Consider the following 23,473-nt stretch of genomic DNA (forward strand, 5'->3'; position numbering starts at 1 on the left):
TGTACACACTCTGTGGACAAATTCCATCAGCTGTAGAGCAAAAATATCTGCACGGTTGTGGACAAGCTAGCTATGTTCTTATAATAAGAGATGGGTGCTGAATTTCAGTGACACGGCAGTCCCTTTGTACTGCAAAAGGAACACAGGAATCAGATTTTGAGGGCAGTATTCAAGTGCTGTATCTCCATTAGCTTTTGGTTAGATCCCATCTTTGGACTGTGCATTGTTCTTAAAGGGACAACCTTAGATATCCTCTAAGAGTAATCATTTTCTAACCCAGAAACAACAGAGATTACCAAAATCCAGCCCATTTTATATCCCTGTCCAGGATAAGGACCATTTGTGACAGAGAAGTAAAAAAGCAGTTTAAGGCTATAACTACAGCACAGGTAAAGGGATGGGTCTGTGAATTTGTGCCTGGACTGGGAAACATTCCTGACTGCTTTGCAATTTTTAAATGGCATTATATAGACCACTTTTTCTTTGTGTTGGAATGCCAGGGTTTATTTTAGCTGCATATGGAAAGAATATCTCATTTCACAAACATAGGCTCGTTAAAAGTCTGTCCCAAAGAGTGGCAGCAGCGGAGATGAAATGCTGTGTAGGCAGGGCTGGGTGCTTCTAATACCAATGTGACCCACACAGTTGTCCGCTCCTCCTTCAGTGTTTTCAACAACTCATTATTCAGGTGCTTCCACATACTGAATGATACAGCCAAGCAACACAGAATATAACATGGTTATGCTGCATGTGCAATGCATAAGCCAATAAAAAGTTCCATACATATTCTTGGCTACAGTAATTTCTGCAGGTGAATGCTAGTTCCTTGTCATCATTGAGAGTCCCTCCAGACACACTCTGAACAGGTCTTTCTTCATTTACACACATCTCACACCATGCATCTTAAAAAGCCATGTAATATTCTAGATGAACATGGGGAGACACCACCTGGAATCCTGAGTCCATCTCTGGAGCCTTCAGTACAGGACAGATATGGACCTGTTGGAGAGGGGCCAGAGAAGGCCACAAAAATGATCAGAGGGATGGAACAGCTCTGCTATGAGGACAGGCTGAGAGAGTCAGGATTGTTCAGTCTGGAGAAGAGAAGGTTCTGGGGAGACCTTATTGCAGCCTTACAGTACTTAAATGGGACTTATGAGAAAGATGGGGACAGATTTTTAATAGAGCTTCTAGCAATATGACAAGTGCCTGTAGATGCCCCGTCCCTGGAAACATTCAACGTCAAGCTGGACAGGGCTTTGAGCAACCTGAAGTACTTGAAGATGTCCCTGCTCATTGCAGAGGGTTGGACCAGATGACCTTTGAAGGTCCTTTCCAACACAAACTATTCTGTGATTCTACCCCTTCTGTCTATTCTACTACTTGTACACCTTCAGATCAACAGGTTCTGACACATGGATGCAGGGAAAAAAAAAGATACATTTTTTGAGGTTTCTTTTAAATGAAAAAGAAAATGCAAGCCTGGTTCTCCCCCTGCCCTTCTCCTCTAGTCATTGATCTCTGAGGGAAGGAAGATAGGGATCCTCTGACGGCATAATATTGGCTCCAAAAAAGTTCTCAAAACAGCATTGCTTTGAGCCAAATGAACAGGTGTCCTGCGATGTTGGACAACCCTTCTGGGGTAAATGACTGGGGCAGGTGGTGGGCAGGGCCCTGTCCTTTTTAAGATTTATTTTAAATACTACCATTTATGCTTTTGGGTTTAGCACTGAGAGGAACCTTCAAACCCTTTCCCCTCAGTCATACAGGCCTGTGAGGCAGGTAGGAAAGGGAAGAAATCCAATACAGAACTTCAGGCTTGAGCCTGAAGTGGCCAAGACTCAAACTGCTAATTCCGTAACTGGGCATGGGAGCACCAGAGGCTTCACCTGTTGTATTCAGAGACGGGGAGCCAGTCCTTGGCATCAGGAAAGCAGAACTGAGGAATGGCCTTGAGACGTTCCTCCGCTTCACGCATTTGCTTGGTCGGTCTTTCTAGCTGCAGGGGAGAAAATTGAGGTTTGTTCAGTTGCTGTCAGTGCCAGCATCACAGCACCTCTCAGGAGGGGGGTTACTAACAAACTCTGAAGAACAAGAGCCCATCAACTTGTTCTTTATTTGTGCTTGGCAGAGTGAGGCGTGACCCCAGGACAGGCTTATAGATGCTAGTACAATAGAAATAATCACTGCTGAGGTTTTTTAATTTTCTTTAAAATTGCCCAAAACTCTTTGGTTGCACAATGGCCACTTAAAACACAGTCCTAACTCAAATTCCTTTCTGCTGCAAGAGCACAAGAGAAATGCCACAGATCAGCAAAAGCCTTTCCATTGACTTCAGTGAGTTTTGGAACAAATCCTAATATAGTCAAAATGAGTTAAAAATGAAATATTTAGAAACTGGATTTAAACTCAGTCTTTAAAGCACCTATCGTCAGGGCAAACTCTCCAGCACTGGAAAAGATGGATTTGTAAACAGAAAAAGCTTTCAGTCATCTTCTCCATTCCCTTCACTTTGTAACAGATCACTTTGGAACAATTATGAAAGCTGAATTATTAACTCCATTTAAAAAACAGATTTCTATTATTTTTCCCACTTATTCACTTTATTGATCTTAGAATGAAATGTATGTAAGAATTTTTCTTTTACCTTGGGAAACTGATATGTCACTTCTGGGAGGTAAGTGTTTTTAGAGGGCTTCTTTTTCAGTGACACTACCACAAAATACTCAAATAACTCCCGCTCCTGCCATTCAATCAGCTCCAGTTCCAGGGTTCGATAACTTGGAGCCCTCTTCAGCATTGACTGGATGTGTACTAGACGCTGGGTATGAGCTAGTATTAAAAAAAAAAGAAAGAAGAAGAAAAAGAAAAGAGACAGATCATTACCTGGGACTGTGATGTGCATGTGTAAGCCATGACCATTCACAAGGACTTTCAATTCCAAGCATGTTCTCCTTTCAAAACCAAACCTTCATACTGTAGTCTCCCTCACTAATTACTCCCATAAATCAAAACTCTCTCCAAGTATGCAAGTGATGCAACTCTAACTCACTAATACAATTTACAGCTCATAACTGTTACCCCTGCCAAGATTATAAGTCATTATGTGGGTGTGCAAATGCAACTGAGGCCTCCAGGGTGATGCACCTCAGGCCTGACTTAGACCTGGTTTACATTGGTGAAAACCAGTTCTGTGACCTGTCCCTACATAGCACAGCTTTATGCCAAGAACCACTGAATGCATTTTTTCTCCCTCCCAACAGCACAGGCATAGTCCTGGAATGATCTCCGGGGAAGAGGGAAGAGGGAAGAGGGAAGAGGGAAGAGGGAAGAGGGAAGAGGGAAGAGGGAAGAGGGAAGAGGGAAGAGGGAAGAGGGAAGAGGGAAGAGGGAAGGGAAGGGAAGGGAAGGGAAGGGAAGGGAAGGGAAGGGAAGGGAAGGGAAGGGAAGGGAAGGGAAGGGCTGCAAATTGCCTCCTGTGAGATTGTTTTGTTTGTGCCAATTCAACTGAGGGGCAGTCTTGGATTCATGGTCACATCTAGTCCTGATTCAAAGATATGCCTTGATCCAGTGACTTGCCGTTAGGCATCTAGGGTGGACTAGTCAGTAACATCATTACCAGTTCTGGTAGACCAGTAAGTGAAAACAGCTTAGTAAAACCAGCTTCCCACATGCTCTTCCCCACCTCTTCACACCAGGATCTCTGTGCAATGGCAAATGAATTATCAGCAGCACATGCCAGTCCCTTAAGGCTATATTCACTGACACTGCTCATGGTTTGTACAAGGCAGACTGTCCTTTGTGGTAGGGAAATAAGATGTCACAAGCACTTGATTACAGCAGTAACTATTTGACAGAAAGAAAATTAAATCCCTTAATGACCACTCATCATACAACTTTGTTTTGATAAAGCAGTTGGGTCTTGGTGTGGCTGCACAACTAGGGAAGCTAAATCCCAAGAAATGACCTGCTTTGTCCTGCCTTGAGATAGCCCCACACTGCCAGCCAGTGCTTCATGTTTGCAAGACGTGAAACCACAGAGCCCACCCCAACAGATGGGGATTCAGTGAATCCCATCACGTCACATGTGATAACTGGGTCTTTGGCTCAGGATATCCTGAGAGCATCAATGAGGATCAGTCGGTTAGGGAGTCATCAGAGTGAAGATCCTCCATTCCACAACAACGGGGAAAAGAGCTTCCCAGCAACCCCTATATTTTTTGACACAAAGAGAAACAGAACTGAAAGTCCTTTTGGGCCAGTACTGGTCTACAAAGGAGTAATGAGACTTTTTCCAAACATCACAGTACAATGTTGCATACAGTCAGTTTTGGGTGGTCTTGCCACAAGCAACCTACCTGGAACAAATCCTTTTTCCCTAAAACAATTTTTTCCTTCAAGTTTTCCTACATGAACAGCAAGCAGGTGACATCTGCAGTAGACAGACACATATGTTTGCCCCTAATCTTATAACCACAGCTTTACACTCTTGTTTTGGTTTGGTTTTAGGGTTTTTATTGTTTTCGGGGGTTTTTTTTCCCTGCACTTACTAAGAACCTGAGAAGTTTTTAGTAAAAAGCTGTTGTTGCTGTCTTCAACTTTTTTATAGTTCTCTTTTTGTATCAGGACTCTTGAAAATGAGGGATTCATTTACTGGCCTGGCTCAGGCAGAGCTTGTGCAGGTGCTGTGTACCAATAAAGGAATTTCTACGATTTGGAGACTGCAGACCTATAAAAAAGAGTATAAGAACTGCTATGCTGAATCAGACCCAGAATCTTGCCTCCAACAGCAGCTAGCAGTAAACATTTAAAGCAGCATATGAATAGGAAGACATCACATTTACCCAATCTCATCCCTCTAAGTTTGCACCCAGTAGGCAATCTGGAAAACATCAGCGTCTGTGAAGAGGCTGACAAAGCAAATCTATCAAAGGTCCTGTTCCTCATTATATGATACAGTTGCCAAATCACTGTTAGATCCTCACAGCTCATTTTGTCCTTGCTTTCCACATTCATGCTCCTGTGCTGGGAGCTTTGTGAGCTCTGCAGTAATGGTGATAGCATAGTTCAGGAGGGAAAATATAGGCTATGGCCAGGAACAATGTGCAGTAGGAGGAAAACATACGTTGATAAGGTCTGTGACAGTGGCTGACTAGAATTATTGCAGGCTGATCCCTTACCTTTAAACCTGTCATCTGAGTCACTCTCACTCTCGCTGTTCTCATCTGCAGAGGGGATAGAGGGATCAGTTAATACAAAACCAAAGCAAACAAACTTGGTTTACTGTAGTGAAACCGGGAAAAATCATATCTCACACTGAGCCATGCAAGCTCTTTCCTCAGTTTTAAAATATCTTGAAATAAACAGTTAGAATGACTCCTTAGATTGTGTTTTCCTTGGATTAAGCTTCAATTTTGCTTGAGAATAAGAGCTTTGTTTTGATGAAAGTGTAAAATTCATTCTCCATTACGGCAACTGGTTGCAGTGAACCCCCATCTGTGCTATGCTACAGAGGTGAATGTGCCATTTGGAAAATGGATTTTAACCCTTCCACTTCTTTTTCAGGCTACTTAAAAGAAACAAGTTATGCAGCACTTGAGAAGTCAAAGTAAGCCTTATGCACTTTGTCTGTCTGGGCAACACTTTCAATCACCAGAACTCACCAAACTGAGCAAGAGTAACATGCAAAAGTAATCTTATGACAAGATGCGTTTCTGAGGTGTACACGCATTAAAACTCTATTGTACTCCTGCTACAAACGCGCCCTGAATTTGCTTTTGGCCCCTGCTTTTCCAGAAGCAGCCTGAAGTGCAATGTGAGTCACATTCACATGCCATGAAAAAGCATGAGTGAATTACAAGGTCAAAACCATGAATTTTGGACAAAACTTACAGAAGCAAACTACTCAGAAAGTGAACTGAAGAAGCAGCTGGTTAATTCTAGCTGTTCATAGGATGAATAGGAGAGACAATGCTGAGAATCTCGTTTATTTTTAGCTCATCCCCATTTTCTCCTCTTGCAGACAGAAATTTATCATTGTTTGGAGAAGAAAATTCTAAACAAAGTAGAGCCCAGGGTAGATGTGGAGGAAATAAAGGGGTCTCTTAATCCTGTAACATTCAAATGGACTCACTGAACTGTGATGCTCATGTCATACCTCGTAGGGACGCTGTCTCAATATTGGACATAGAAAGTTTCTTCAGTCTTTTTTTCCCTCTTTTTGCACTGTAGATGGAATTAATTCTTTGGACAAGCTGCAAAATAAGAAAATGAGGAATTACTAAGACCAAACACTTTTCTGCTAGGAGATTTCTGATTAATCTATCCAAACAAAGAATTTGTCCATGGATGACAGGCCAGCTGAAGCCCCCAAAGCCTTTACTATTTCAAAGTGCATTTCTGACCTCCCTTCTTTTGAATCTCATTTGTTTGAATCACTGATTTCGAGTCTCGCTCCTTTTCCTATGGATGTATTTAAAAAAACAATTAAATTACTCAGAATCCTAAATTCCATTTTCAAGAATTGTAGACATTTTCAATAAAAGCCCAGTGAGCCTGAGGATTCAAAGGCAGCTGTTATTCTCTATCACCTCATTCCTCTCTCTCTGTGCTATTGCTTCTCTCTTCACTTGCATTGTCTAAGTAGCAGCAATCCGTTAGCCATTTCCAACTTTGCCAAACTTTCATGAACCCTAAGATCATATTCTCATTTTGAAGAGTAACATGTCTTAGTACTTCTCTGAACTGAGATGTTAGTGTGTTCAAATAAGCACAGAAGGAGATGGCCCTGACTTTCTAAAGCCCTTTCAGGTAGAGAGTGAACCAGCTGCTTTGAAGCTACATCGTACCAGCTGAGGACCTGGTCCGTATGGGCTTCTGCTCCCTTCCCTTCCAACCCATGCTGTACTTACCTTACTTCAGAGGCATTGGATCTACTTTCTCCAATCTTATCCTTATCTACAAAAGTATTTTGAAGTTAGCTACTAGTGCTGCCTTGAGCTGGCTTTAGCCAACACTAGAATTTTAACTCCTGGTAACTCCTGACTTCCCTCAGTAGGGCTAATGAAGATAATAACTGTCTGCCCAAAAATATCTGAGTTGATGGAAAATATTAATGGGATTACTTGTGTTTAGTTCCTTCAACAAGAGGTTGGGATTACTAAGAATTTGTAATTAAGCAGAATATTATAACTTCTAAAGAGTCATAAATATAGAATCATAGAATCATTTTGGCTGGAACAGACCCTTAAGATCAACAGGTCCAATCATAACCTAAATCTAGCACTAAACCATGTCCCTAAGAACCTCATCTATACATCTTACAGAATGTAGCAATTCACAAAGTTTTTATGAGTCAAGAATAGTATATTTCAATCCATAGCAGCTTTACTTATAGAACTATAATACAATTTGCAAGAGCTGTTTTACCTCAGCTTGCAGAGAGATATAAACTCAGTGAGAGAAACCAATTCACTGCAGGCACAACAGAAAGTCAGGAACAGACCACAGACTGAAATGAAAACTCACAGAACCCCTCCAACAGAGGTGAAATGTCTAGCCTAGAGCGGATAGTTTGAAGCTAAAGGCTGGATGGTGACCTATCCTCAGGATGAGCCTCATCACGCTGGCAGTACCTTTGGGATCCTCCTGGCCCGCCGTGTCGACAGCAGCTCGCTTGCGGTGCTCAGGCTGTCCTCGTTGAGGCTGGAAGGGGAGGAAGGGATGCCAAGCTGAGCCAGCAGCAGCATGTCATCGTGGCTGTGCCTCTTGGGCAGCCGTGGTAGGTGGTGGCTCTTCCTTTCTGACCAGTTCCCGATGCGCAGAGACTGGCTGCCGGGCTTCGAAGGGAGCTGCAGGAACAACAACAGCTTGAGCTCTTCCCTTTCTCAGCAGCACTTAGTGCACAAGCAGCTCTGTGAGTGAGCGATGGCCACACAAGGACATCATGCCAGGTGAGCCACTACTCTGTGGGATATGTGCAAAGAGAGGGTTCAAGGTCAAAATGAAGAGACAGGGGTCAGTATCTCTGACTTCAAAGTCAAAAAAAAAACAATAATACTTTTGGCTTTGGTGAATTTCCATGCTCCCACATCACATCAACTCTATAAGCCTTCAAACCTAACATGAAGGTTTGGCTAACATTGGAACAGTGACTCGATGGGCCTGATCTGTCTCACTTGCAGTAGTGAAAATCAAGAGCAATTACATTGAACTTGCTATTTATCCTAGAGAAAAAAGCAGAAAATCAAGCTTGCTATATTTCCATGGTATTAAGATGTCTTAGTATCTCCCAGCGTGCAGAGGTGTGGTTACAGCTTTGTCCTGCATTTGCAAAGAATTCCCTTTAAAACCCAAAACTGTTCTCATTGCAGGGGGAATGGAGAAGCTCACTCACAGGATTAAGCACCAAGGAACAGCTCTCTTTAAAAAACTGGGGCTCTTTTGGCCATTCAAGCCCTTCAAGCAGCTCTGCCCAGCTCTCACAAAGGTTAATTGGCAGGCTGGCAAGGCCACGTCCTGCCTTCTCCTCCCAAACACAAACACTGTAAGAAGTTCAACCAGCATGTCTAAAATAAAGTACTATTATATCAAAGAGGTGTCGATTGTCATCTGCTAATATCCTATTAACAGTATTATGAGCTATAAACGTGCAGTAATAAATGTCCCATTTGTTCTTCTTGGAGGCCTCAACTATCACAGTGCCATACTATCTGGGGTTAAGTGCAGGTGTTTCTATATGTGTGGGGTTTGCATCACAAATACAGTGTCATAAATAAAACATTCCTGTTATATCTGGTGACTTCAAAAACTGCAAGTAACAAATGGGAAAGGAGAAGACACACTGGGATTCAAAATGACCACAAACCTGTGTTTCTGAGGTCTCTGCTTACCACAGGTTAGCATGGCAGGAAAATCTCCAGCAGTCTATAGTTTAATGAAAGAAATTCTTTTCAGCGATGATCTTTGAAAGCCTGCTGACCTCCTGATCTCTTCCATCTTGTTTATCATCATCCACGACTGAGAAGTTGCTAATGTTGCTAATCCAGCCATGTTGCTATGCTGGAAAAACTGGGTGATAAATCGTTGCCAAAGCTGACATTCTTCAGGAAATTGAGACTTTTCTATTTCTGGCCATTGGAGAATTACCCAGGCCCATAGCTGACCTGCTCTTCGTGTCTCTTTGCTTTATATATCAGCACAATGACAGCACAACTATGGCAGGACTGACTCCTGGTAGGAAACTCCTGGCAGCATTTCAAAAAGAAGCTACCAGAACAAAGATAGCCTTGCTGCAAAGATACCAGAGAGTACTTATTTACTGAGCAACTTTATCAAAGTCATTTTTATCTTCGGTCACCCAGTGTAAAACAGACAATGATAGTACCTTACTATGGACTTACAGGGTTCCCACTCTAATGGAACACCCTGTTGGATCTTCTAGATGCTACACAATTCCTGTTAACACACACACACACAACCCAGAATAATTGTTAAACATAATATTATGTCTCCACTACGAGGTTATCTTTGTGGCTGCAGTTTCTGTTTCTCCTCACTCTGCCTGGTTACTACTTGTTCCCTTTTCCGTAGCTTTGCTGAAATCATTCCTGTTTTACAAATGATGTGTTTGGTGCATACTAAGAAACCTGGTGATACTTTTTCTTCTCTTGGACTGTGATGCTCACATGCACAAAAAATAAGTGAAAGAAAATACATTCAGTTTTGGTTTAGGTCTCCTTACAAGACAAAAATGTGAATTGTTGTGACCTTTTCTTCATCTGCAAATTTTCTGTTGATTCAATACAAAACAAGAGCTCCTTTAAAGGGCATTTTGAATCTCAAAATTAAGTATGTGATGAAATTGATATTTTTCCTTATGAAGACAAATATCCCGTAAACAACAAAGCAACCTGGCATTTCATAGCTTTCACAAAAAACAGACTGCTTTGGAAAAGTCACCACAAAAATGGAAAGTCTGCACAGTTCCTTGTCTTTTACTTGATGCTGTAAACACAACTTGTACAGCCTTGTTAAATGCAGACACTCAGATTTTTCTGATTATTTTATTATTCGTTTATCTATCAGGAGGGCATACTTGGCCTCCCCCATTTTACAATAAAGCATGCCACACTACGTACTTCACATGAGCGCAGTCACAACGGGCCTCACGTAACAATACACGGGGGGATTAAGCAGCCAACTTTTTCCCTCCTGTCCCTACCGAGAGCCCGGCAGCAAACGCAGGGTCAATTCACAGAGAGGTGCAGTCATACAAATAACTTAGGGCCAGATTCAGCTCACAAACCAGCAGTGGAAGGATTCTGCTCAAACTCATCAGGGACCAGCACAAAGAGCCATCAGCTGCCGCAGTGCTGAGCCTCTGAGCTGCGGCTGCCAACAGCGTTCCCAGCGACCACTTATGCATTCGATCGCGCTCTTTTTTCCAGCCACCCTTTCTCATTCGTCACGGCTGCTCTTCCTCCTATGCCACGACCGATTTTCACGCAGAAGTTTTAAGCAGGCTTCAAGCCGGTACCTGGGGAGGTGATGTGTATTTCCTGTCCTGCGGCGCCCACATCCTGTGCAAGGAATCCAGGGAATTCTCCGAGAGCTGATGGGATTTTCGGCCCGCATGACGGCCCTTCAGCTCCACATCCTCGTACGGGTTTTCCTTGGGTGACTCGCCTTCATGTTTTGTTTGTTTTTTTTTTTTTTCCAAGAAAAGGAAAACAGACAGGAATGTAAAGTTAAAAAAAATCATGTGAACCAAGTGAAAAGCTTTTAGAAAAGCTTCTCGGCTTTCAGCATGACTCATCCCTCGAGCTGCAGCTGGAACTATTTGGAAGAGAACTTGGCTATGAGGTTGGCAAGTTTCTTTGGGTTTTTTTACTACCTTCTTTTTTTTTTTTTAAAATAAAATGCAAAGATTTCACTAGACGTGCTTCTGAGCATCCGCAGCTGTGGAAAATTTATTGATATATAAAAGCTAAGGCACAGAACTACTTTAAAGTGTATCAGTAGATTTTGTAAATCTATAGCAGCCACTCACAAGGTGAAACGAATAGCAATAAATAACTTTTCTCAACATACCACCCTAACACACAGTAAGACAACTTTTATTCGATGCTACCTTCACTTTTTTCTTCCCCTGAGAGAAGGCAAAGACAGAATAAACACTTCAACTCAGAGAGAGGAACGGAAAATGTAAAAGAGGAGGGAAGAATTTCTGCCCCGACCATACTACATCCTCGAAGTGTTCTTTAAAACACATCACGCCTTCTAATTAAGCAGCTTTTCATTTCAAATTCCGTAAAATTAATGTATCCCAGAAGGAAACTCATTCTGCCAGTTATATACAGAGGCTTGAACAGCTAAGCACTAAATAAGACATACATGAAAAATACATCAAAAAGCAGACTGCAATCTTTGAATTTTTAGCATTTGAAAACCCGAACCAAAATGTATACTCCAGATTTGAGTTCCACTACCCTTGGGCAGCCTAAGGACCAGTGGAATAACCCACCATCTCAAAATTCCTGAACTCACTAAAACTCTCACTGAACCAAGAAGCATGAAGATGAATGAGTGGCATCAGTAAAATGAATGTTTTGAATCCATTTCTTCCGACAGTTTATCATCAGCAACTGGTTTAGAACTTCAGGTTCTTCAAACACATGCTCCTTCCAGTTTTCCAACTATCTTACACAGAAAAACATCCCCAAAAGAGTAATCTACTGAAATTCAAGATTTGAATTTGCAGAAATTTGAAACATGCAGGAAGTTCAAAGCTTTTGAAACAATTTGCTTTTACATTTTATATCTAAAGATTACTCTAAAACTCAGGGGTTTAGTACAATATATATTGCAATACAAGCTATTAAATATAGGAAATTCAGATTTTACTTCATACTGTATCAATTAAGAACTGGGGACAGTAAGATATAGCATGGTTTATTATTCACACCATTACAGAAAATATTCACTGCTTTTACAGAGATGACCAGCTAAGGCACAGGTGTTTTCAATGAGAGCAAGGCCTGGATTAATATCTAGTTTGTTTGACTACCAGTTTTTTTGGTGCTAAACAGAATATTGCATTTCTTCATTGTACAAAAGAACACAAAAGTAGTTTGCGCTTTCTGCTTCATTGTTAAGCCTGGAAGTGTGAGACTGCTTGATTCATCAATTATAGCAATAAAAGCTTTTGCTTAGCAAGTTCATCTATTCACAATACAAGTAAAAATACAGTTTTGCTTAAGTAGTGCGTCACCCTAATGATTTCTGGTTAAATATAAGCACAAGAACGAATGCTTTAGCTTTGTTTAATTAGAAGCCTGAATAACTGGTGCTCTTGAAGAATGTTTGAATTGGCAATCACAGCTTATTATATCATCCAGAGGGAATCTGCTTCTAGAGGTTGCACTATCGTCACAGCCAATCTGCATGCCACACGGGAGGAACAGCCCCAGGTGCACGGGGTACCGAGAAGAAAAACCTTTTGATTAATGCAATGAGTGGGATAAATCTTAAGCAACAATTAGTCCTTCAAAAATTTAAAGCTACAAATGTTCTAGGAGGACTATGGAATTGATTGATTCCTTCTGTAGGAAGAAAAATAAATAGATACTGTGCACTAATTCTATTATTTGTAAACTCTAGAGCTCTAGATATGATAATCATAACAACAATAAATGGTCAGCTTCACAAAATGTTGTTGCTTACAGCTAATTGGACTGGACTGGCATAATAAAATTTCTTGTAAGCCCAAGTCAAGTACATGTCAAGTAAGTATTTTCAGATGAATGAACAGATTTCAAAATAACTTGCTACATTACACAGTGCTTAAACATATGTTTCCTTGTGAAAACAAAGTTATTATGTTAGTCTGCATAGTATCCAAACTTCTGAGAAGAAACAATCTCATCAGTTGTGAACTTTTGTGAAATGTAAAGCATTTTAAAGTTTTAGGGTGATTCTCTTTCCAAGACACGATGTAAAACAGAATTGCTTGAACCCGGTTAAACTCAGCATTTCTAATGTTGACCTAAAATATTAAGTATAGAAACAGGCCCAGGGAAGTCTTGGATGAGAGGAGAGGGCGGAGCAAGGAACCATGAGCAGAGGCTGCTTGTCTGACTCAGATTCTCTACCAAAAGAAAGCTCAGGCCAAATTCCTCTTTAGTGTAACGTGGAGGTCACTGGAGAACCCACAGGCTTTTAACCCTTTCCCTAGAGCTGTGAGAGTTTCTTCAGATGACTGGTTTGCCGTTGAAGAACACTTGTTTCTTTTATTTTTCTCATTTGCTTAAAAATTATCTCATGTTTTCTTTTCACTTTGATGTTATGCCTTCAGAACAAATATGTCTCACCTATTCCTATTATTATTTTTTTTTTTAAGAATAAACTTCCCCACCAAATCTCTGATAATGAAATATTCTGATCCCTCTGAAATAATCTGGTTTTGCTGATTTGGCGTTTAAACCTAGAGCTTGGTTCAGCCAGTGAACTAAAAGAGATAATTTATTTGTCTAGGTCTTCAGTGATTTTAAAACCTTAGACAACCACCATTTTTTAGTATATATACCCGCCAGGGTGGGTGAGACCAAAATAGTAGATATGCAAAAAGTGCACTAGGCAGCCCAGACAGACTGGTTTCTGGGTGCCAAGAGTAGTAAGGGACAAGTGACAAGAAACTCAAGAAGGCCAGCAGGCTAAAAAGATGTGGGAGGGTCCTGAACTGCCTTAGAGTAGCGTTTAACCCCACCACTCTGCACTGTGACTCCTTTCCACGGGAGAAAGACCTGGGAACTGACGGCCACCAGCAGCTGTAGGTCCCACGCTGGAGCAAGGCTCTGGGGACAGGGCTGCGGCGGTGGCCACCGCTGCTGCTGCAGAACAAAACAAAGAAATCTTCCGTACAGCTGGGCTGGCCCATAGGTTTGCAGCTTTGATCTCTGCATTTCACCTCAACACCATCAATTCTTTAGTCCCAATGCCCACGCAAGGAATGTTCCCAATCTGCAAGCTGCAGTGCTTTCGCATTCATTTGGATGTGCTGCAAAAGGAAAATTTACAATGAAAGAGCAAGGAAACATCCTTGTTCCTTACATATGGATGTTTCTGTTGGAAGCCAAAAGGGGAAATATTATGCAGTATAGAGGCCAGGCTTGTCTTAGTGAGGCTGATCCAACTGCCACCCAAGACAAGAGCAAACTATCAGTGACTTCAAAGGAAGCTGAATCAGAGCCCCAGAATGCGTATGGTCACATGAAGAGCAAGCCTTTGGCAAATACTGTCTCTAATCACCATCCCTACTTCCAGATCAGTTCCCTTTACAAGCATTTTTTTCAACTTTCCCATTCTCTTGAATTCTACGTATCAAACTGCTGAGTTAACACGGGACATTTATCTACATGACTATTATCTCCAGAAGATTTCACAGGCAATTTAATGACTGGTCCATGGGGAAAAGAAAAAAAGAAAGATAAAATAACCAGTGATCTTTAGAAAAGGAATGCAGCGCCTTGAGCTTAAGCATGGATAAGTTTCCTCCAGTGGTTGCAATTCCTCACTCGGTGATGCTCTGCGAGTCAGCCCCGCCGAGCCCTGGGGCAGCACATGATGTTCCTCTGCTCAGCATCTCACACGTGGTGAATGGGAAGCAGAGGCAGACTCGGCAAGCCTGCCTCATGCTGAGAAAAGAGTGAAAATAAGGCCAAGAGGGAAAAAAAAATACAGGCAGACACTACTCTATAAGTGGCAGAAAGCAAGGAAATGCATCACTTCTTTCTAGATGGGAGAAACAATTATCAGAGGAATAAAGTGGTTCACTGAATGCTGATTATACCTCCTGCCTTTGCACTGCCTGGAAGTGAGAAGGATCGAACAGCAGGCATACAGTAAAGGAAAGGGCTAATCAAATGGTGCCTTGGGTGCCTAAATTAGGAGCCAATGTTCACAGAGGAGATACCATCTCCAAAGGGTGACGCCAAGTGCCCAGGCTTGGAGCCTATTGCCTTCCCTGCTCACTACACAGAAAGTCCAGGCCCCTGAGCTGTATGGCTGAGTTGGACAGAGTCAGCACCTCAAATGGCAAAGTGTGTATGTCCTGCATACCACAGTATGTGCACAACATATAGGGCAATGAATGTATTTTACGATACAATGAACTGGGAGCTGAAAACTTCAGCTGCCATTGCAGAAGAGGCTTGGGAAAAAGCAGTACATACTTCCAGAGGCAAGGAGCTGGAAATAATGGCAATAAAGCAGCACAAAAAGAAGTCCAGATAGGCAGAATCAGGACTGAATCAGACTAGCGAAAAAACCCAAGTGAGCTGTCTGTAAGAACCTCTCATCCTCTGGCTCCTATCCTGTCAATGTTTTGCAGTGTCTCTATAACAGACACAAGGTACATCAACCCCTTTCCACACATAATCCCTCTGATGGCATATACGAATCCTTGAACTACATTTTTGCCTTCTGCTCATGACCTCTGTGCAGTTGTAGATGTAGCCCAATGCATCCAGCTCATGCACATTTGGTGCACACAAGCCTTTGCAGAAGATTGAGATGGAATACAACTGGACAAGGAAGAAGGAAGCAGGAAAGGGTGGCTGAGGAATTCTGCTTTTGCTGCTGTTAAAGAGGAGGCAATGGGAATGAACCTCTGAGTGCAAACATTGCATGAGGGAACAGCACAGGATTCATGTGCTGTGTGGACTTACGACTCTCCGGCATCTCTGGGCACTGAAGTCCAAAGAACTGCTCAATGGTGAGAATCCAGGTGCCTAAGTATTAGTCATTCATTTTGTTCATAAAATTGCGCAAATGCAGATTCACATGGCCAGTGCTGGAGGAAAACTCAGCCACTGGGATGTTTATGAGCATGTTCAGATCAAATGCATGAAAACCACAAAATCTTCAAAGTCTCATAAAGTATCTGAGCTTACATCTTTAGCACATAGATGAGCTCTTTCAACATCAGAGAATCTGCAACTGTGCATCTCAGCTGAGGAATTTACCCCAGGAATCTGCAGAAAGAGGAACTATTGCAATATCAAATGACAGCTAAGACACATTATAGCTGCTTTGAAAAGCTATTGCTGAACAGTACTAAGTTACAGACCAGGGGTGTCAAACTCATTTTCACCGGGGGGCCACATCATCCTCGTGCTTGCCTTCAAAAGGCCAAATGTAATTTTAGGACTGTATAAATGTAGGAGTAGTTGTATTTATTGCCCCCAGTGAAAATGAGTTTGACACCCCTGTTACAGACCATCCTACTACCCAGTGTATGAACTCAGTACCATGTTTTCAGGGAAGTAACACAGCATCTACAACACACAGAGTGACAAGTCTAAAATGCAATCAGCCTTTTGAGCCCTGGTCCATAGAGTTTGTAGGCAACAGCCTGTGCTTTCTGAACTTTTCCAGTTTTGCTTTGCCTTGCAATAAGCAGAAGAAACACTGAAGAGACTTTCAGCTCCCTACTATCTCCACAGGGACTGCAAGAGCTTGGAGTTGTAAACACAATGAAGCCCTAAATGGAGAAGAATTAGGATGGCTGATAAATGAATAAGAAATTTCACCCCAAAAAAATTACCCACTTAACACTCAGTCCAAAATCATGTGCATGAAAACATCTGATGTGGAACTGTTAGCACAGTACAGCATCAGCATGCATAAACTGCTTGCACTTCACAGAGGTTTAACCCTGCTGACTTCAATACAGTCTCTGAATTTAAACTAGGATTTGGGAGAGCAGCCTCCTGGTCATTTTACTCTCTCTTTTACTAACCTGCAGCACTGACTAGAAAACCAGGTGATAAAGCTGACAGAGACTGTCAAATGAAGCTGTAGCAGATAGTATAGCTGTGAGACAGAATCAGAGAAAACTGGAGATCTAAATAAAGCATGAGATGATTATTAAAAATAACTGAAATCCATACATCCCAATGTAGAAACAAAGCAGCAAGCTGATCATCAATAGGATCAGACATCTGGAGTATTTGGTCTTTCTCTGACAGTCCCATATGGATAGTTAGATTTAATGTGCTCTGGCTGCCATTACCCTACAGTATCTATTATTAAAATTGCCACTATTACACTTTCCAAAAACTCACATGCTTTTTAGACTGGGAGAGGCAGACTGGGAGTGAAGAAGAAGACAGGAACATATGTTTCCCTGATCACTGACTGCACCATCATTCTGTAGCAGCCGTAGCTCTGACTTTGAATCACAACTATCCAGAGACTGACTAACAACCCAAAATGTTTTCAGAGAAGCAACTAGCACAGCACGGCTGGCAGAGGTGCAATGTCTCTGAGTTCGCTTCAGCTCACAGCAGCCCAGCAATGCCAGATTCTCTCAGGTTTGTACAACCCTTTCGATGTGAGACAATAGTGTGATAGACAATAATATGATATGAAAGCCTGACAGGCAACGATGTGATATGTGGTGATTGAATTTTACTGGAAAGATCAGCTTGCAGTCTTTTTAACCTTTTTCCATGTTTACTGGAAGAGCTTTGCAAATGTTCTAATTTGAAAGCAAGGTCAAACTGCAGCATCTTCCAACTGGACCTCAGTCATAATTTCTGCAGCTCTTGGCATCCACAGTGGAGGATTCAGTAAAACAGCTAAATCATCCCATTTGTTACACGACAAGCACTATGTCCAATTTACATCAGAATTCAAAACAACTAACTGGTTTAGGAGAGATGAGGTGCCTTACCAGGAGGGATAAAGGGAATGACACACTGTTCTGGGCTCCACAAGGAAGGTTATGCCAGCGACATTCCCTCCACACTCCGGATCTTGCTTATGGGTCCACACCTGCCTCTTTTAACTGCTCAGCCACCCACCTGGGTTAGGTTGCCCTGACACTCCACTTCATAATCCTGATTTGAGACATATTGCTCCATCTCCTCTCTTATGAGTTCTGACATATTGGGAAACAGCTCAGAGACCCAGATGTGTCTGTTCTCATCTCTCTGGAAAAGACTGTACTTACTCAAATACAACAACAATCTGGCCCTCATTAACATCAAGGAGAGATTACTACACCAAAGGATGGACATTTTGCTTCCTGGGTGATTATCTGAAACCTGTATACAAGACCTATGTGGATATTATTTTACTAAACAAAAAAAAAAAAAAAAAAACAAAAAAAACAACCAAACAAACAAAACTCAACCAACCAAACCAACAAACCAAACAAAACCACACACACACACACAGCAAAAACCAAACAAATGAACACCACACACACATTTTTCTAGGCCTTGTACTAATCTGGCAGGTTTGGGGCTTTAGAATGATTTATATTTCACTCAGCTCTCTGACTTCAGAACTAGTTGTCCTGTTATACTGCAGAAGTAAACAAGAAGTCAATTCGCCCCAAACTGAAGCTAGATACTCAAACTGACAGAGGAAAACACTTGAACAGTTGTGTATAACTGCGCTGTTTCACTTTTCAGTCACCTTGCGTGTCATTTTTAACAAGGGTTAATTATATACCTCCAGAAGCACGGTAATTAAGTTGCTATCATCAGTCTAACTCCTCTTAAGATGAAAAGATATTTCTCAAAAGAGCTATTGAAAGGGCTCAAAATCTCCTAAAGGTGAATCTGAACAAGTCCAGGTAGCAGAAGGGTGCATAAGGAACCCTCCCCAGGAGGCCCAGCTGCTCTTCAGACCATGGATTGCAAGATGCCCCCATGGGAGTTTACCAGCAAGATCCAGTTCAGAAATTCATCCTGGTTTTGGAGATCTCACAGCAGTATCTCCTGGGGCATTGCTTTACTTTGTAGACTGCTTCAGCTCTAGCTGTCAAAGCAGACACGGTAGCTGTCAGCAGCTTGAACTGTCTCAGTTCTGCTGTTTGCTTCCTTTACTCACTTTTACCCCTCTGGACAGATTTCCCATACAATTTAAGTGTCACCTTTTATTTAAAGCAAATGTGAAACAATCTGACCTTGCTGACTGAGAGCTTCACAGGTACCATCAATTACTTCTCAACAAACACAAATACAGACAGAGATGGGCCTGAACCCAGGCTCTGCCTCTCAATGTTTATTTCTGAGCTGGGAAGAAGTCTGTATAACCATCAATAATGTGTGACTGACTCTAGTCTCCTCATTGGACACAGACAAACTGTGATGTGGAGACAGGGAGAAACGAGAAGATGGAACTGAGTTCCAAGGCAAGCTTTCAGGCTGGCCTCTGCTGCCATGGACAAGAGCAAAACCCTGGATGCAAAGTCCTGTGCTCTTTTAAAACCAGAAATCAAATGCTGAATCCCAGCTTAAAAATAAAAGATTTTCAACTTTTAACTTTGCATAACTGTGACGCTGCCTGGAGGAAAGATTTTTTTCACAGAAATTAGTGCCAGCTGCCTGAACCACACACTTCTGACTATCCTTCCTTATCTGTCCCTCTTTAACAGCAATGCCAGCTGCTCAGGTTCATGTTCCAGCTGCTGGCATCTCCTTGAGAAGAGCATGTCCTCAGCCAGTGGGTATTTGATGGACTCCATCTTCCACAGTATGTCCTAAAATGTCAGCTAAAAAAATACCTGCATTTAATGAAGAAAGGAGCTCCATACTGCTGACTCTATCCATTGCAAGGCTAAAGGAGGGATGCATGGCCTAGTGATCTACACAGCACTGGGACCTGCCACCAAGCAGCTCTAACACAAGTTTTGGCACTGATGCCTATCATGCCTTTGGCAGGCCACCTGACTTCTGGTGTAAACCAGGCCTGGCCATAAGTAAGTGGCTGATGTCCCCAGACTCTGCTGGACTCTGCTGCCTATGAAACACCAAAACTACCCCAGGGCCATAGCAGACACTTAGGTTCCTCCTCACAGGAATCTGATCAAGAGGATTAAACTACAAGATCAATTTCAGCCCTGGAGCAATTCCAGCAGATCTATGCCCTGAGAAAAGGTCTAGCATGAAGCCTGTCAAACAACACAGAAGAAGGGCTAATGTCACCCCAAACTCCAGGCACGTGCCAAGGCACATGTCAACATGGACAGAGCATTGGGTTTGTTCACTGCAACCCAGCATGGTGACCACTCAAGAAAGCTTCAGCCACAAAGTCAAGCCAGTCCTGTCCCAAAGAAAAGCATAGCATAATCCCATCTGGGGACTCTAAAAGAGGGTAATTCATTAGCATTGTCTTTTATGTTAATTAGCAGAATTCTAAGAGTGCTTTGGGCCATTGCAATTTAGTGAGCAGGCACCAGACTTGCATGTGAGCCAGTCAGACAGAATGGGAACCTTCCTGGGGCAAGACCTCTCTGTACTAATGTGGCTGAAATAAACCCATTCTTACACAAACTGTTCTTATTGCACTAGTAACATACTAAGTCTGTTAGAAGATGCATAATCTGATAGTCATATACCTGGGCTATGTGCTAAGTAGTCCACCTATGACTTCAAAAAGAGCAGAGGAGTAAGAAAAAAAAAAAGAAAAAACTTTTAAATTAAAGCCAGGCAGCTATAAGAGCAAATGACTCTTGTTTGGGCAGGGCAGATGGAGTTGTGCAACATCATAATAAACATTCTCAATCTGCAATGCAACACACAGTGCCCAGCTGAACAATGTGTTTTATATACACCTCTGTAGTGTCCTCTTAGAGGAAATCTCCACGTATTCTACTATGGCCAGCGCCCTGAGGAGTTACAGAGTAAGAAGGCTTGCCTTGTCAAAGACGTTTTCCACTCTATTTAATTTTTGAATTGTGAATGCAATTTCTCTTACAAACACAAACTATAATTTACATGGTTTTACTAGATTTTAAGTTAAACTTAATATTGTGCCCTTAACTTTGCCTTCACTTTATGCACTTAGCTTTTTTTCATGGTGATAACCACAGAATCACAGAATGTCAGGGATTGGAAGGGACCTCAAAAGATCATCCAGTCCAATCTCCCTGCTGGAGCAGGAACACCCAGATGAGGTTACACAGGAAGGTGTCCAGGCAGGTTTTGAATGTCTCCAGAGTAGGAGACTCCACAACCTCCCTGGGCAGCCTGTTCCAGCGTCTGTCACCCTCACCGAGAAGAAGTTTCTTCCCAAATTTAAATGGAACCTCTTGTGTTCCAGTTTGAACCCACTACCCCTTGTCCTACCGTTGGTTGTCACCAAGAAGAGCCTGGCTCCATCCTCGTGACACTCACCCTTTAAATATTTATAAACATTAATAAGGTCACCCCTCAGTCTCCTCTTCTCCAAGCTAAAGAGACCCAAGTGCTTTCTTGTAGACATCAGGTGAAAAATGCCTCAGACACACCAGAGATTAAATAACAATATTCAAATATCTAAATTGTATTTAGGGAAACAGACTGGAAAACTGAAACCATATGGTACATATGACAGGAAATACTGTTGTCCACAAGCAGAGCAGAAGCAACTGTCCCAGACATCTCTTAATACCATGATAGTTTCTTGAATTCGCACAAAGCCAAGTATGGTTTCCCCAATTGGATTCATAAAGCCACATCAATTTTGGTCTGATTAAAGACTCATTCAAAACCACAAAAAGCAAAACAATGTTAAGTTTACTATGACTGCCACGTTCTTGTGAGTGCTAGTACAGAGGATGAATGAAGTCCACATGGTTCCTTGCACATGGAATACAGCTTTGATTAATATTAGGAATGTGCACCCTTTTATTGACTGCTTCTTGATTAATGCAAAATGGATCATTATGTTCCAATCCAATATCTGTCTTGAACTTAACATGCAGATATTTTGTCTCTTAAACTGTACAAAAATACTACAAAATTAAACAAAGCTTTTGGTTCTTTATGTTGCTGGATTTCAAAGCATAATCATTTTTAGTTTCAATGTACCTTAAAACTTCTTTTTTTTTTTTTTAAGTCAGGTCTCAAAATAATATAAACTAGCCACAGCAGTTCATCAGCGTCCTGGCCATTAAAGAAGGAAACAACATCAGGACACCAGAAGAAAGACAAAGGCTTAGCTTGCATGTACGTCAGATGATGAGGACATGTAGTAACCTCAAAACCAATTACTCTAGTCCTAGCATTCACATGCCTAGAAGCTGGTTTTTGATCATTGTACTGGTCTGAGAGCCCTCATACCTCAACACAGTATATTGTAGATATCTCCCATTACGTTTGTTTTTTAGAAGGTACTCTCTGCTAGATAATTCACAACTTATCCACAGTTCTCCTTCATTTTCCAGTGAGGAAGAAATGTCCTGCTGAGGGGCACCAGGCTGGGGGACACAGCGACAGACAGGAGAGCTGGGCTGCTGCCCCAGGGGGCCTCAGCAAGCTGAAGGAAGAGCTCAACAGGAACTCGAGGAAGTTTAAGACAAATATAGTCTCATACATGGGTCAGACTAACCCTATGACAGTACACGGCAGGGCTGACTGGCCAGGGAGCAACTCTGCAAAAGAAGGGGCCTGGGGTCCCAGTGCGCAAGGAACTGAACATAAGGCATCAAAGTGTGCCTGTGGCAAGGAAGGTCAAGCACACCTCAGCCTGCACAAGCAAGAGTGTGGCCAGCAAGTCACAGGAAGTGGTAATTCCTCTCTATTTGGCCCTTGCAATGGCACATCTGGAGTAATCACAGTACCAGAGAGTCATCACCAGACTGGAGATAGTCTACATAAGGCTACTAAATTGGCAGGGGGCTGGAGCATACAACATAAATGAGAAAAGGCTGAGAAAACTGGGATGGTTTAGCCAAGAGAAGTCAGGGGTCACAGGGATCTAACTGCTGTCCTCCACTACCTAGAAGGAGTTATAGAGAAGATGGTGCCAGACTGTTCTTGGCAGTGAAAGGATGAAAGACAAGGGTCACAAATAGCAACAAGCTGAAATCTGACTGGATAGAAAGAAAAAATCCTTCACAGTGATATCAAGAAAAAGTTCTTCACAGTGGAAGTTAAGCAGTGGAGCAGGCTGCGCAGAGAGGTAGTGGAACCACCCTCCTAAGATATTTTGAAAACTCAACCAGACGTAGACCTGAGCAACCTGATTGAACTTTGAAAGTAGCCCTGCTCTGAACAGAGGTTGGACCAGCTGACTCTAGAATCCTTTCCAACCTGCATTTTTTTAATGATTCTGTCTCACAGTAGAGTACCTAGAGCGTTGCTCAAGTTCTGTAGCCTTTTTTTCTTGTGTTTCAACATTTATGTGCATTAAAAGTCTTAATTTTACATGGGATAGGATGGGAGGGGACTTTATTGAGTTTAGTACTACAGTAACAATGTTTTAACTAGCTACAAAAGCTTTTAGGGAGGCAGGAGATTCAACTAGGTGTAGACAAAAAACCCACCACCACCTTTAAGGTAACTGTTTGCAAAGAAAACCCAAAGCAGCAGTGACAGAGTCCTTTATAGCCCCAAAGCAGATGGAAATCTATAAAATAAACTCACTCTTACAGACACCTGGTCTGCATGAGTACAAAAGTGCTACTTAGAGGCTGGAG

At 42.1% G+C, this 23,473-nt stretch overlaps 1 protein-coding gene across 10 annotated transcripts in view; it reads right to left on the minus strand.

Annotated features, from left to right (window-relative positions):
* DENND2B (DENN domain containing 2B) overlaps positions 1–23,473 on the minus strand; it is a 176,141-nt gene that overhangs the window by 40,580 nt on the left and 112,088 nt on the right. For all 10 annotated transcript variants that reach the window (XM_065065306.1, XM_065065303.1, XM_065065301.1 and 7 more), the window contains 6 exons: positions 10,538–10,686; positions 7,635–7,850; positions 6,158–6,254; positions 5,181–5,225; positions 2,648–2,832; positions 1,890–1,999 (listed from right to left, as the gene is read on the minus strand). In XM_065065306.1, the coding sequence (XP_064921378.1) occupies positions 1,890–1,999; positions 2,648–2,832; positions 5,181–5,225; positions 6,158–6,254; positions 7,635–7,850; positions 10,538–10,686 (802 nt within the window). The remainder of the gene's footprint in view (positions 1–1,889; positions 2,000–2,647; positions 2,833–5,180; positions 5,226–6,157; positions 6,255–7,634; positions 7,851–10,537; positions 10,687–23,473) is intronic.

The sequence above is a fragment of the Columba livia genome, chromosome 5, assembly GCF_036013475.1.
Source record: "Columba livia isolate bColLiv1 breed racing homer chromosome 5, bColLiv1.pat.W.v2, whole genome shotgun sequence".
NCBI lineage: Eukaryota > Metazoa > Chordata > Aves > Columbiformes > Columbidae > Columba > Columba livia.